Raw genomic sequence first — 16,201 nt, 5'->3', positions numbered from 1 at the left:
TCCCCGATGAGAAATGCTCTTCGTCCATGACTACAGTATTCTTCATTCTACATACATTATGAGAATGTAATGTAATGTAGAATGCAAAAACAAAATAGTAACGCACAGGCACTAGGGAAACTAACTTTAATCGGATTACTGGCTTGGAAAAATGAACGTGTTAGATTACTCGTTACTGAAGAAAGTAATCAGATTACAGTCACACGTTACTTAGTACTTACTTACGCGTTACTGACAACACTGGTTATTTGTTAGTTTTAGTGCTTCGGAGTGCCTCGTGCCTGCTTAGCATACCAATAACAAACAACATATGCACGCATGAGAATCATCGATGACCCATGCAATCAATAGTGTTGGCTATGTTTTCAGGATAAAGTTATTGAAACTTACCATTGCATGTCAATAATTGTAGTATGAAAAGCAACATTTGTTATCCAGCAGCTCTGCAGAGAACAGGCTGTCTAGGCAAGCATGGCAGGGTGATATCACGTTTTTTTTTCACCGCTGACTTTTTTTTTTGTTTTTTTGTGGGAACTAAAGGGATTACGCAGCAGAGTGAGCACGAGTGGCCGAAGCACTCCTCTGTATTGTGGTCGTAGTGCGCGTCTTTAAAAAATACTCATGCAGAATGTGATGAATTTCGGCAGTTTGATGTGACATTTTTTTGCCGTATGGGTTTTTCAAACAGTAATCTGCATTTTGAATTTATTTGACTATGTTAGATCTGTTAATATTGGTTTTTATTGGTATCAAAAGGCACTCGTGCTATCTTAGCCACTCCGGAGCCCTGAAACTAACAAATAACTGACAAACTGCACTGAATTTTTTTAAATCAACTCCATCGCCTAATTAAGCCTAAAGTCAAAATTCTGAACTTCCCCTTTAAAATAGAGATTTAGCCATTAAAATATTGTCTATAAAATTTGTGAAGCAATATTTTTTTTTTTTTAATGGATGAAATGAAGAAGAATCTTACATAGTATTTCATAATGGGTCACAATTATGTTTCGAACAGATAATGTGACTAGCACCTCAGAAACGGTCCTGTGCTTTGCTTAGCTGAAATAACACCTGAGGAGGCAAGATGGATATTTAGATTTCTATTAATCTAAGCTTTCAAAAGCTTCAGCAACAATTGAGCTTGAATAGAGGTTTGAACATGAACAGTGTCAAGATATATACAGTATAAATATATATAATAAGTTAATATTATTGCTGATACTGCGTTTCGGGGTCATCAACATGTTTTGTCACCACGCCCACAAATGTCAAACTTCGCCTATAATTAATTCTTCTAAATTCCAATATTATACTAATTCATCCATAATTTTTAAATTAAACTCTTTTTTAAAAATATATACAGTATATACAGTGCTGGCCAATAGTATTGGCACCCCTGCAATTCTGTGAGATAATGCTCAGTTTCTCCCAGAAAATGAAATTACAAATGCTTTGGTAGTAATATCTTCATTTATTTTGCTTGCAATGAAAAAACACAAAAGAGAATTGAAAAAAAAAATCATTGTCAAATTACACAAAACTCCAAAAATGGGCCAGACAAAAGTATTGGCACCCTCAACCTAATACTTGGTAGCACAACCTTTAGACAAAATATCTGCGAACAACCGCTTCCGGGATCCATCAATGAGTTTCTTACAATACTCTGCTGCAATTTTAGAACATTCTTCTTTGGCCAATTGCTCCAGGTCTCTGAGACTTGAAGGGTGCCTTCTCCAAACTGCCATTTTCAGATCTCTCCACAGGTGTTCTATGGGATTCAGGTCTGGACTCATTGCTGGCCAATTTAGAAGTCTCCAGTGCTTTCTCTCAAACCATTTTCTAGTGCTTTTTGAAGTGTGTTTTGGGTCATTGTTCTGCTGGGAGACCCATGACCTAGGCCCTACGTTATGCTTCAAAATTTGTTGGTAGTCTTCAGACTTCATAATGCCATTCACATGGTCAAGCAGTCCAGTGCCAGAGGTAGTGAAGCAACCCCAAAACATCAGGGAACCTCCGCCATGTTTGACTATGGTGAGCGTGTTCTTTTCTTTGAAGGCCTCGTTTTTCTTCCTGTAAACTCTACGTTGATGCCTTTTGCCAAAAAGCTCTACTTTTGTGTCATCTGACCAGAGAACATTCTTCCAAAACGTTTTTGGCTTTCTCGGGTAAGTTTTGGCAAACTCCAGCCTGTTTTTTTTTTTTTTTTATATATCTCTGGGTCAGAAGTGGGGTCTTCCGGGGTATCCTACCATAGAGTCCCTTTTCATTCAAAAGCCGACGGATAGTACGGGTTGACACTGTTGTACCCTCGGACTGCAGGACAGCTTGAAGTCATTTGGATGTTAGTCGAGGTTCTTTACCCACCTTTCACACGTTTCCCTGAAATCCCTCGTCAATTTTTCTTTTCCGTCCACATCTAGGGAGGTTAACCACAGTGCCATGGGCTTTACACTTATTGATGACACTGCACACGGTAGATCTTTGGAGATGGACTTGTAGCCTTGAGATTGTACCCTAGTACACCAGACTCACCGCTGTTCCAGCTATTGAGTCTGACGACCAATGAGCTGTTCAAATTTCCAAGGCGGAGCAAGCCACAGCAAACAGACAGCGGAGTGGACCAATCAGCGATGGGCAGACGTGACGTTGGTAAAGCGACAACTCACGCGGCACGAGCGAAGAACGGAGAAGTTTATTTAAGATGGCTAGCACGAGACAGCCTGTTGTCAATGACTTTTGTTTTTGTGTTTCTGTTAATTTATAACTGATTTTACCGTGGATTGGAACATATTTTCGGCTCTCCTGTTCGCCATCTGTGTTGTTGTGGAGATGACTTCTGATGCGGAAGAGTGACGTGCTCACAAATCTGATTGGATGGATGATTTCGTACTGGCTGGAGAGGCAGTTAAGGAGGTGGGTCCATGACTATTCTCACAGTGTTTGAAAAATACAGGGAGAACAGTCTGCCCATGCCAGGCAATTGAGCTTGCCCATGCTTCCTCACAATTTTGCTACTCAAGTCCTCAGACAGTTCTTTGGTCTTCTTTCTTTTCACTGTGGTCAATGTGGTCCACATAAGGACACAGGACAGAGGTTGAGTCAACTTTAATCTATTTTAACTGGCTGCAAGTGTGATTTAGTTATTGCCACCACGTGTTATGTGCCACAGGTAAGTAACAGGTATTGTTAATTACACAAATTAGAAAAGCATCGTATGATTTTGTAAAGGGTGCCAATACTTTTGTCCGTCCCATTTTTGGAGTTTATGATGTTTTTTTTTTGTTTTGTTTTGTTTTGTTTTTTAAATTCTCTTTTTTGTTTTTTCATTGCAAGCAAAGAAAAAAGAAGATATGACTACTAAGGCATTTGTAATTTTCTGGGAGTAATTGAGCATTATCTGACAGAACTGCAGGGGTGCCAATACTCTTGGCCAGCACTGTATATTTACCATGAAGTTCTTGCTATATTGCATCCATACCAGTAGCTTCCCAATTTCTTCCCTCTTATTTACAATTTTTAGGTTGGACACCATTATTGAAAAATTATTAATGTACTTCAGTTATTTGTTTTTTCAAATTAGTGTATAACAATTTAGCCAAGAAATATTTGAATTTTAGAAAAAAAAATCCAATAAAAAATGCCATAGAAAAATGACAACATCCAATGTGTTTTCCTCATAGCTAACAACCAACGGCTTCCCAATTTTCCATCCTAATGTACTTTTACGGCAGGAGGTCCTTCCTCAGGTCAAATCGGTCCATGACCCGACTGGTCGTAGCGCTCCGCCGAGTCTGAGATGGCCTTTGATTGATGACGTCTAATAACATCTCTGACAGCCAGAGGACGGCTCGGAGAAAATGTAGGACACCGCAAAAAGTCAATGTATCGTAGCCAAATGGGATTTGAGTGAATGTCACAATAAAATGACAGAAGCGAAAATGAGACGAAGGAGCGCCATGATGTCACCTTGTCTGAATGCCACGACACAATTTTCTTGATGGAAGTCACCACGGAGGGAATGTTCAAATTTTAGGCGCCACCTTCGACATTCAGACAGCTCTGGCGCAAACCCAAACAAAATGTGTGAAACAGTCACGTTGCGATTGGGCGGTTGCGTAGCCTATGAGACGGGGCTACCTCTGCGCGCCATCAAGATAAAATACTTAAACAATTAGGGCCTTATCTGTCGTGGTGGGAGAAGAGCTCGCAGCCTCATTAGGAGCAGATAAGAGCCGACCAGCGGAGCAAGGATAGCATCATAACTTTCACACGGACAAATCATATTTATAGCTGCCGTTGACAGCAATGGACGTCCAATCCATTAGAACTGGGAGAGGCTAGCAGCGATTCGCTGCCAGTCTCTCCCAGTTCATATGGATTGGATGTCCATCACTGTCAATTGAAGTAAATGCGTTATATCTTCAGTTTTTTCCGGTCACAACTTGTTGTTAATAATTTTTAGTTTCAAAAATTGAGTTTGATGGCAACGTTTTTAGGTAATTGTGTCTTTTTTTAAGCATGAAGTTGATCATTTCAATATGAAAAAAATAATTGTACATGTATTTATATATTTCTACACCACATGCATAATAACCTGTGGTGGTTAGAGTAGCCAAAAATGTTACTAAAGTTAGAGTAGCATTACTTCGAAATAATATTACTCAAGTAAAAGTAGTCACCCAAAGAAAAGAATACTCACGTAATGAGTAACAATGTGAGTTACTACCTACAATGTCTGATTTAAAAACAAACCAAAAAAAAACAAAACAATTTTTATAAAGACATTTATATGAACTGTTATCATTATACTGTACTATAAGTACGTAAGTATTACAATAATGCATTTTGTCCAATTCCAAAATACCAGGATTCATGCAATATACTGACAATAGCGTTTTATGTCAAAGCTCTTTCCTACACGATTATATTCTGAAATGGTCGACATTCTTTTTTGGTAGATATGTTTACCCAGAACTAACGATTTCCATTTAAATTACTACCCATTTTCGCCTAAATTGCTTGGATTTTACCATTTCGGCAAAATACTGTATCTCAAAATCTATAGTCTGTTGCCACTTTTGACCTAATTTTCTTTCAGTGACCCAAATTTAGTAAAGTCTCACTACATTTATCCAGAAAGCATTTTATTTGTAGACCAGTGTAATAGCACAACTAAAGACATAATTGACATCTATAGAGTAGGGAATGATACAACATGGAAAAGATTTGGAAAACCTAGCAGTGAAAGTTGTCCTACAGCAACCTTGTCCTTTCACAAGGAGACCACATGAAGCGTCACTTTTGTCTCAAGAGTTGAACAACGGCGTTTGAACATCGCTATGAAATGTTAATGACATACCGCATAACTTCTCCTTCTCTACCATTTGTCATTAGTTCGCATCGTTTCATTTATTTAAAAAGCTATGTAGACCTTTTTAATTATGATTTTCATTGGTCGCCATTTACCATTTACAGTGAAAGGCATTTTAACTGGGAGAGCCTGGCAGCATACAGTGAGGAGCAGAAGTATTTGCACCCCTTCTGATATTGCAATCACCCACTTGGAAAATAGGTAGAGGTCTGAAATTCTAAACATAGATGCCTTTCCACTCACAGAGAGATCATCTTTAAAAAAATCCAGAAATAACATTGCATGATTTTTAAAACAATTTTAAAAATCAAAATTTATACATTTGTAATTTACTGGTGTTCATATGTATTTGTAACCCACTGAAAATCAGCAATAATTATGACACTCAAAGAGTTGTCAGTCTACCTTAAAAAAAGTCCACCTTTACCCCATGAGTAACCACCCACCCACCACCTGTTTGAGCTCAATATTGTCACCTGTGCACCCCAAAGTCAGTCATAATCCAACAGCTAGACCAAGACCAGAGTCCTTGTCAAGTCTTACCTCGTGGGGCATCGCTCATGACGAGAAAAGTGAGGGCTCAGCCTAGAACTACACAGCAGGAGCTGGTCAATGACCTGAAGAGAACTGGGTGCACTGTTTCAAAGGCCACTGTCAGTAAAACACTACGGTGCAAGGGTTTAAAATCATACATTGCTCAGAAGGTTCCCCTGTTGAACCCAGTACATGGCGAAGGCCCGTCTAAGTTTGCCAGGGACCATCTGAATGATGCAGAGGGGTCATAGGAGAAAGTCATGGGGTCAGATGAGACCAAAGTAGAACTTTTTGGTGCAAACTTTACTCATCATGTGTGGAGGAAAAAGAAGGATGAGTACAATCCCAATAACACGATCCCCTCTGTGACGTATGGGGGTGGAAACCTCATGCTTTGGGGCAGTTTTTCGGCAAAGGGGAAAGGACAACTGTACTGTATAAAGCAGAGGATGAATGACGAAATGTATCGTCAGATTTTGAGCCACAACCTCCTTCCCTCAGTCAGAGACTTGAAGATGATTCATGGCTGGATCTCCCAACATGACAATGATCCGAGGCACACAGTCAAGATGATCAAGGAGTGGCTGCGTAAAAAACATATCATGGTTCTGGAGTGGCCTAGCCAGGCTCCAGACATTTGGCTGGAGCTGAAACTTTGTTTTTCTCAACGACAGCCTGACACAGCTCGAGAAGATTTGTGTGGAGGAATGGGCCAAATGGCCAATGGTCCTGTTTCCAAATGTAAAAACCTGGTGAAGAACTACAGAAAGCATCTGACCTTGGTACATTGTCCGCAACCTCAGTGTCTGTTAGACTGCTTGCCATGATGCCATTTCTTGATTATTCGCGGTTATAAAGGTTAGCGGGAATATGCAGAGATGGAGAAGTGTGAATTAAATCGAAAATGAATGGGAGATTGGATGAAGGTTGACTCCTTATGAAAACCTAGTGAAGAAGTACCGAAAGCATCTGATCTATGTAATTGCAAACAAAGGCTTCTGCACTAAATATTAGCACTGATTTTCTTAGGGGTACAAATACTTATGAACCCCATTAAATTACAAATAAATTATTGAAAAATCAAACAATGTGAGTCGGGATTTTTTTTTTTTTTTTTTTTTGTATATTATGAGTGGAAATGCATCTATGATTAAAATTTCAGACCTCTACCTATTTTCTAAGTGGGTGAACTTGCAAAATTAAAAGGGGTGCAAATATTTCTGCTCCTCACTGTATAATGGCTGCCACCCTCCTAGTTCAAATGGATTGGACGTCTATGACCGTCGATGGCAAAGAACGAGTGAAATTAATATTTTTTCTCTTTCCCATACACAGACCATGCTGACTGCCATCTCCATGAGTGCCATCGCTACCAATGGAGTGGTGCCAGGTGGGTGAGCAGACGCTATTTATACCAAATAAAAATAACGGAAACGTGACTTAACTGGCATGCGGTGGGGTTGGCCAATTATGACGACTCTAGCTGCGGCGTGCTGATTAAGCTTGTTGTTTATTTATATTCTCTTCATTTGCACGGAATTAGAAAATGCAAGCGCTGTGGTAAAACACAATAAGGAGCGATAAGCAACGAGGCATAAGTAAAAGAACAACTACGGGAGAGACGCCGCGTGACACCAGCAAATTGCTACGCAAATGTTTTACCCCGGGGGAGAAAGAATTATTCAATTATCAACGCTAGCACTTGCATGCATAAAAGTCAACACGTTTTTGTATAGTTTTATATTTCAAACATAGAAGCATTTAGAAGCCTTTCCATCAAAATCAGGTTCTTGGTTCAAAAATTAAAAAATGAGATTTTCGACTGTCTTGATTGAAATCCAATGAGAATATTGACAATGCAATTGTGTTTTCTCCTCAAAATTTAAGGCAATTCAAGATTATAAAATATTAGACGAGGGCTAAAGAAGCCATTGATTGGTCTTGTTTCAAAAGCTCACTGAAACTTCAAACCATGAAGTGAACGTTTCTGAGGTGTATGTTTATTCATGGGTCACTTCAAATACATAACTTTTAAATAAAATATATGCATTGCCTGCAGAGGGTGCCATATCTTATTTTGACATTGTGGTTGCTTTCAGTGAAATTGCAAACATACTACTATAGCGCGTCTACGTACATATGCAATTATGCAGAAATGAACAGAAAGACATTTTTCTTTAAAAAAATAAACTTCATGAAAATCAGTTAAGAAATAAGCATTTTACAACTTCATTTCAATCATCAAACTTTGCCTTTAAATTGAATAATGCCCCATAAACTATGGCCACCGCTTCAATTATGGTACCATATCTTCTGTCCGTATCTAGGCCTTAAAATGCTCCAAAATGCTTTTATACTTAGACAACTGAGTTTGTAAAAAAATAATAAGACATTTTAATTCGGTTCATCTTCTTAAATGTGATTATAAGTTACGTGAACGTATTACATTTTATTATGATGTACAATTTGACAGCATAGCAAGAAATGAAGTTGGTGGCCGATTGGCTGACATTTCTAATGAGAGACCACTGCATTTTCTATGTTAATGTGTGTTAAAAGGCAGGATTTATGGTGAATCTTGATCCTGCAAGTTTACATTAAAGCGTGGCTGGCAGCCAAGGCTCTCTGTTGGGCCTCCTCATTACAAATTGATGACTTTTTTTTGGCTACTAGGATGGGTAAATTAGATCGTAGGAGTGAAATAAATGAAGCGAAATATATTTTTTTGAACAATTATCTGATTGTATGTTGACGTTCTGTTATGTTTCTGTAGCTGGAGGTTCATACTACATGATCTCCCGTTCGCTGGGGCCTGAATTCGGGGGTGCGGTGGGGATCTGCTTCTACCTGGGGACCACCTATGCGGGCGCCATGTACATCCTGGGGGCCATCGAGCTGCTCCTGGTGAGTGGCGTCATCATGTTTTAATGTTTTAATTTTGATTTAAATCTAGAAATTCCACTTAGCAAAAATATTTTGTAACCTAAAACACAGTGTTATTAAATGAAAGAATAAAAATATATTTTACTGTTCATTAGATGTAGATTTACATAAAAAACGGAAAATATAAAAAAGCAAAACTACATATCCATATACTACAAGCTGATTTTAGACTGCTCTCCATCCTCATCCTCCTGGACCTATCAGCAGCCTTTGATACCATTAGTCACACCACACTACATCACCGGCTTTCCACTAATGGCACACCCGCATCCCGTTGCACTGGTTCTCATCCCACCTTTCTGAGCGCACCCAACATATCCAACTCAAGTCTTTTAAATCTACGGTCTCCCCAGTTACCTCTGGTGTCCCTCAGGGCTCTGTCCTCAGGCCCCTACTCTTCGTCATATATCTACTTCTCCTTGGCAATATTTTTCGGAAATTCAACATCCACTTTCATTGCTATGCCGACAACACCAAACTCTACCTCACTTCCGAACCCTCCTCCTCTCTCCCACCCTCATCCCTGATTGACTTTATTACAGAAATAAAAATCTGGTTTACCCACAATTTCTTCAAACTCAACAGGAATAAAACCGAGGTGCTCCTCGTTGGCTTCAAATCCACCATCTCAAAAAACCATTGCCTATTCCTTACCATTGACAACTCCACTGTTTCACCCTCCCCCCCAAGTCAAGAGCCTAGGAGTAATCCTGGGCAACACACTTTCGTTTCAATTGCACATCAATAACATTACCCGGATTGCGCACTTTGACCTACACACCATTAATCGCCTCTGCCCTTCCCTCACCCCACATTCTGCTGCAATTCTGGTTCCCAGCCTTGTCAGTTCCCACCTGGACTACTGTAACTTTCTCCTCTGGGGCCTCCCTCAAAACTCTCCATAAACTCCAATTGGTCCAGAATTCAGAATTCCTGCATCATAACACGTACCCCCTCCTTCCACCACATTACTCCAGTCCTCCAACAGCTTCATTGGCTCCCGGTCCACTTTCGAATTCAGTTCAAAGTCCTCCTCCTCACATTCAAGGCCATCCATAACCTCGCCCCTCCATACCTGTCCGACCTCATTCATGTTACAACTCCCTCCTGTGCCCTTCGATCCTCCTCCTCCATACAACTGTCTGTCCCCCCCGCTCGCCTCAGCACCATGGGGAGCCAAGCGTTCAGCCGCTCGGCTCCTCGGCTTTGGAATTCACTCCCACCCAACCTCAGGAACAGATTCCCTCACCCTTTTTCAATTCAAACTCAAAACTCACCTGTAATCACTAAATTCTGGTGTTTCTTTTTTTTTTTTTTTACCTATTACTGCCCTTATATCTCTTTTAGTATCTTAAAATGGCCTTAAACATTCCATACTTTAATTTTCTCACTTTTAATATGTTTAAATGTTTTAAATGATCGGGCGGCGACCTTGAGTGCCAGAAAGGCACCTTCAAATAAAATGTATTGTTATTATTAGGGTTGTTCCGATCATGTTTTTTTGCTCCCGATCCGATCCCGATCGTTTTAGTTTGAGTATCTGCCGATCCAGATATTTCCCGATCCGATTGCTTTTTTTTGCTCCCGATTCAATTCCAAACATTCCTGATAATTTTTCCCGATCATATACATTTTGGCAATGCATTAAGAAAAAAATGAATAAAACTCGGACGAATATATACATTCAACATACAGTACATAAGTACTGTATTTGTTTATTATGACAATAAATCCTCAAGATGGCATTTACATTATTAACATTCTTTCTGTGAGAGGGATCCACAGATAGAAAGACTTGTGACTTTGTATATTGTGACTAAATATTGCCATCTAGTGTATTTGTTGAGCTTTCAGTAAATGATACTGTGGCCATCCCAAATGCATGATGGGAAGTGGAACCATGACTGTGCGTCGTGCTACCAATAGATGTATCTTCTCTGCGTTGGGAAATAACTTAGGGTGTTAAGACAAAGATCAATTGCCACCTTGCTTCCCCACATTGCTTCCCATGAAATTTCTATTCATAGGGAGAGGGATTGCAAGGCGTAAGCCAATTAAAAAAAGGCCCCAAAGAGTGTCAAAATTCACTTTACTCATTTTGCGCTGCCTATTATCTCTCTATATAGGTAAAACGGCGTCATTATAGATTGAGCGCGACAATGAGTGAGAGGGTCGTTCAACGCATACATTAATTACATTAAATATTTTAATGTGACACATTTTTTAATAAATTAATTGCCGCCTTTATCGGGATATTTCTGATAACCCTACCTTAAGCCTAAACTAAAGACTCTGGATGAGTGTAACATATTATGTCTGTAACGTTAAATACAATTAGAAAACGATTAAATTAAAAAAAAAAAAAATATATATATATATATATATATATATATATATATATATATTAAAAAAAGGCATGGCTGATATTTTTTTGCCGATTCCGATACTTTGAAAATGACGTGACCGGACCGGATCGATCGGGACATCTCTAGTTATCATAATTATTATTATTACAATTTATATATACAAATACATGTATTTTAAAGTATAAAGGAAATAGTGTGAAAAATCCTTATATTTTATCTTCATTTTTAAAATGAAAATAATTTCATTGTGTGATCAAATTTCTAAAAAAAAAAAAAAATAATAATAATAATTCTGTTTTTCAAACATTATCTCCCTAAAACAAACTAAAAAGAACAACTGCATACACTATCTTAAAGCTATTCCAAATGAAAGAGTGCCAGTGATAAATTGAAAATATTAGGTGCGTATATTGGTCCTCATTCCGAAGCATTTGATTAGCTGACACGAGCTCCATCGAGCCGCACCTCCAAATCTAAACCACTGACTTTTCCTGTCGGAGTCACGTGACCACAATGTCTCCGCGTTGAATGTTGATCAGCTGATGAAACGTGACGGCAAAATCTTTCATCTCCGTCTTCATGCAGCTAATTATGCAGATACAGCGCGAGGAGGCGGAGGAAGGGGACATCAAGATATTTCCAGTGCACTTTCAAACATCTCTTATTGCTTCGGTCCCCCACTAAGAACATACCACACTATGTGTGTGTGTTTACTTATGTGTGTTCTTGGTTTTTAATGCAGAGTTTGATCACGCCTGTAGGTTAATTCTGTCTTCTGGGTCAATGCTGGCTTATAGTTTTCATTGTGGAATAACAATCCCGAGGAGCACATCTCACAGAAGAAGTAAAAAAAAAAAAAAAAAAGCCTCATTTGAATACGTTTGATCCTTGTGCAAAGCTGATGCGGCTATTTTGGGAAACGGCTGCGTTGATGCAGGAGATGTGTTTGCCTGGCGTTAGGCATGGAAAATGTAGGATACCACACGTGGATATAGAAAATGACAGTACATTTAGAAAGCCTACTAGAACAGCTGAAATTGATTTGATGTAGTTTAACCCTTGACAGGGCACTCATTTAGCTGAATGGCTGCCACTGACAAAGCTAGTCGTCTAATCTATTTTGACAGGGAGGGCTGACAGCGAATGATCGCTGCCAGCCCTCCCTGTCACAATGGATTGGACGTCTAGTGCCATCAATGGCACTGAAACATGGGTATTCACAGCTGGTGAAATATATATTATGTATATTATATATATTAGGGCTGTCAAAATTATCGCGTTAACGGGCGTTAGTTAATTTTTAAAATTAATCACGTTAAAATATTTGACGCAATTAACGCAGATGCCCCGCTCAGACAGATTTAAATGACAGTACAGTGAAACGCTCACTTGTTGTGTTTTATGGAGTTTTGCCGCCCTCTGCTGGCGCTTGGGTGCGACTGATTTTATAGGCTTCAGCACCCATGAGCATTGTGTAAGTAATTATTGACATCAACAATGGCGGGCTACTAGTTTATTTTTTGATTGAAAATTTTACAAATTTTATTAAAACGAAAAACTTAAGAGGGGTTTTAATATAAAATTTCTATTACTTGTACTAACATTTTTCTTTTAAGAACTACAAGTCTTTCTATCCATGGATTGCTTTAACAGAATGTTAATAATGGTAATGCCATCTTGTTGATTTATTGTTATAAGAAACAAATACAGTCCTTCTGTACCGTATGTTGAATGTATATATCCATCTTGTGTCTTATCTTTCCATTCCAACAATATTTTCCAGAAAAAATATGGCATATTTTATAGATGGTTTGAATTGCGATTAATTGCGATTAATTACGATTAATTTTAAAGCTATAATTAACTCGATTAAAATTTTTAAACGTTTGACAGCCCTAATATATATATATATATATATATATATATATATATATATATATATATATATATATATATATATATATATATATATATATATTTTTTTTTTTTTTATGTTAACTTATTTGTTTTGAGAAGGAGTATACGAGGTGCACTCTTGAGAGAGCAGTTAAATTCAATGCATTGCCACATTTGTGACCCCTGTGTTTGGTTATCGCAAAACTGCTTTTCTGACCTCTGTGTATATTTGCATCTCAGTTGAGGATACCGAGTACCGATCCGATATGTTGGCAATTGATTAATTTATTTATCAATTTATGACAAAACTTTTTTTTCCGTTTGGAAATATTTGGAAATATCCTTGTTCATCTTGATCATTTTGTTGCTTTGTAGCCATTAAAATAAATCTTAAAGCAGAAATGTGAAGTAATTTCATAACATGCCAAATAGGGTCACAATTAAAGTAATTAAACATTGTACAACAAATACAGCATGAAAAAATGATTTATATGTTGTATATTTGACAAAATAATCGCGTTTCCGAAGTTCGAGCCTGAAAGCGGACGAACCCGGAAGTGATACGTCACACCGCGAACAGCGATGGGAGCTCCATACATACGGCCGCCATACAAAGCCCTTCAAACAATGATTCAAACAGCGATATAAGCAATAGATCGAGCGCAAGGGAGGAGATCCAAGTTTTTGAAGAGTTGGAGGAAGAAGAGGAGCTTGGAATCGGCAGGAAGTGGTGTCTAATGGGTGAGGAAATGTAGTTTTTTCACACAAGCGAACAGATTACAAAGCACCACTTCAGTGTTGTCCCGAGACTACATTTCCCATTATTCACTGTGTGACCTGCGCGCTCGCTGATTCGCTGCCAGACATTAAAACCAACATGCTTGTTGTTGTCACCTGTCAGCGGCTCGTACGTAAAACACAAACTAGAAGGCTATCAAGCGATCACCGTGAAAGAAACGCCGAACCGTACAAATGCAATGCAATGCTTGAAGCATGAAGGTGGAAATACATAATACAAATACAAATAAATGTGCACAAACTCACCGGCGGTGTGTGTCTCTTACGGCAACGTGACCGTGAATTACCGCGACGCCGACCCGCTTACATGCACATCCATACCCCTTTCCCGATTGACAGTGGATTAACCCTTTCGGACAAGATCGTAGATGACGCACAATTTAAACACGCTTAACCTAGCGAACACAACAACAATTATGCCACGACTATTGCCACGAGTTGGCTTTCAGCTAACGTCGCTAGCTTCTACCGTACATTCCACAACAGTTGGCAGCTCTGCTTTGACAAAGTCATCAGTCATCTATCCAAAAATCGCACTTACTTTTTGGCAAATCCTTGATCATAAGCAGACCGGTTAAGGAAGCAGGCATCTTCAAAGTGTTTGTAGCAGAGAACACTACTCGATGATGGTGTGAAATTCATTCGCTTCGTAAGAACAAAAGATGTCCATTTACGTGCCCTGCTATCCTTTGGCCACTCAAACAACTTGTCGTTAGAGTGAGAACAAAACATCACCACACACCGCCGTGGCATCTTACCGAGAAACAATGCAACAAACAATACTGTCCTATGGCGGACTTCCCTCGAACTTCTAGGTGTGACGTCATTTCCGAAGATTTCCGAAGATTGCCGAAGAAAAGCATTTTCGTTGTCAAGGGCGTTGCTATGGGTTAAACAAAGAATCTGGAAGGGTTGCGTTAAAAAAAATAATGAAAATATGCTTATAATTGTTTAGCCATTGATATTATTCAAAAGCATGGTTGGCCAACCTTACTTCACATTTCCGCTTTAAAACCCGATCTTTTTTACTCAATTCCGATATTCTAAAAATGACATGATCGGGCCTGATTTCCGATCCATAAAACATGCCGTTTAAGGAACAATTATTGAATTTTTTCCCCCTTTTTTTTCTAAAATAATTACGTCCTTTAAAATGTGTCTTCCTGTAGGAATGCATTCTTGCAATCTACTGGACCACTGTTGTAACAAACAGGTATATTTGAAGTGCGGGTATGAGCAAGTGCAGCACTGCAAGATAGTGACTTTGAGCAAGGATACACTCTGCAATTTTATAACCATTGTAATTTCAGGATGAAATTCACATTAGCCCAGCTAAGATATTTCGGTGGTCAATGAGGAATCTTACACGTAGATTTGAAGAATGCCTTCGTATAGGATGTGATTTAAAACCATTCAAACCCGCATTTTTCATGCTGGGCAAAAAAAAAAAAAAAAAAATCTGCACTGATTTTTACTCTACTCAAACACCAGAACAAAGTACAATTTTTTTGTTCGGGGATATTTCATGCTTTTATTGGTTGTTTGTTATTGTGTTTTTAATGAGAAAAGAACACTTTGTGTTATCCTTTTTGAAGTTGCATTTTGTCAGACATTTTCAAAGAGCCAAAAATAGCAAAGACAGCGTGCCAAACCTCATGATTTGATTTCGATGGGTAAAGTTTCATCCAATCATCTCCCAGAAGTGGCAATAGCAACCAAATTCAGTGTATTTATTGGTTTAGAGACGCGAACGCGTCATGTCCTTCAGCAGCATGCTTAGGTCTTATGGGGTTAAATAATGAATATTCAATATTTATTTCTTAAATGGCATGTTTTAAGGTTAAAATTACTGTGAATAAAATATTTTTCTTCCATCCATCTTGGTTTTATTGGATTGTTTAAATGTTACCACTTTTTTGGCTCACCCTGTATATACACGTTGAATAATAACAAAAAAATAACAATTAGAATTGAGACCTGGCATCCACACTTGATTTACTTTGGATACAAAATGCTAAAATTTGAAAAATGAATTTGTACAGGAGAACGATAATTAAAGGACGTAATTTTTTTCTTAAATAATGAGAATTTCATTATTATTCTTTGAAAGGAATGTTTTAAGGTTTAAATGACCTTCGAATAAAATATTTTTCTTCGCTTGGTTTTATTGGATTGTTGAAAAGTTTTTTTGGTCACCCTGTACATACACATTGATTAATAACAAAAAGTAACAATTATATTTGAGACTTCCCCATCCACACTTGATTTACTACATATAAAAATGCTTATTGTG

At 38.4% G+C, this 16,201-nt stretch overlaps 1 protein-coding gene across 3 annotated transcripts in view; it reads left to right on the top strand.

Annotated features, from left to right (window-relative positions):
* Positions 1–16,201, top strand: part of slc12a5a (solute carrier family 12 member 5a) — a 256,090-nt gene that overhangs the window by 215,057 nt on the left and 24,832 nt on the right. For all 3 annotated transcript variants that reach the window (XM_057846906.1, XM_057846905.1, XM_057846907.1), the window contains exons 5-6: positions 7,241–7,295; positions 8,679–8,809. In XM_057846906.1, coding sequence (XP_057702889.1) covers positions 7,241–7,295; positions 8,679–8,809 — 186 coding nt within the window. The remainder of the gene's footprint in view (positions 1–7,240; positions 7,296–8,678; positions 8,810–16,201) is intronic.

The sequence above is a fragment of the Corythoichthys intestinalis genome, chromosome 9 (assembly GCF_030265065.1).
Source record: "Corythoichthys intestinalis isolate RoL2023-P3 chromosome 9, ASM3026506v1, whole genome shotgun sequence".
Classification (NCBI taxonomy): domain Eukaryota; kingdom Metazoa; phylum Chordata; class Actinopteri; order Syngnathiformes; family Syngnathidae; genus Corythoichthys; species Corythoichthys intestinalis.
Note: the sequence above shows the minus strand (reverse complement) of the source record. Positions and strands in the feature narration are given on the sequence as shown.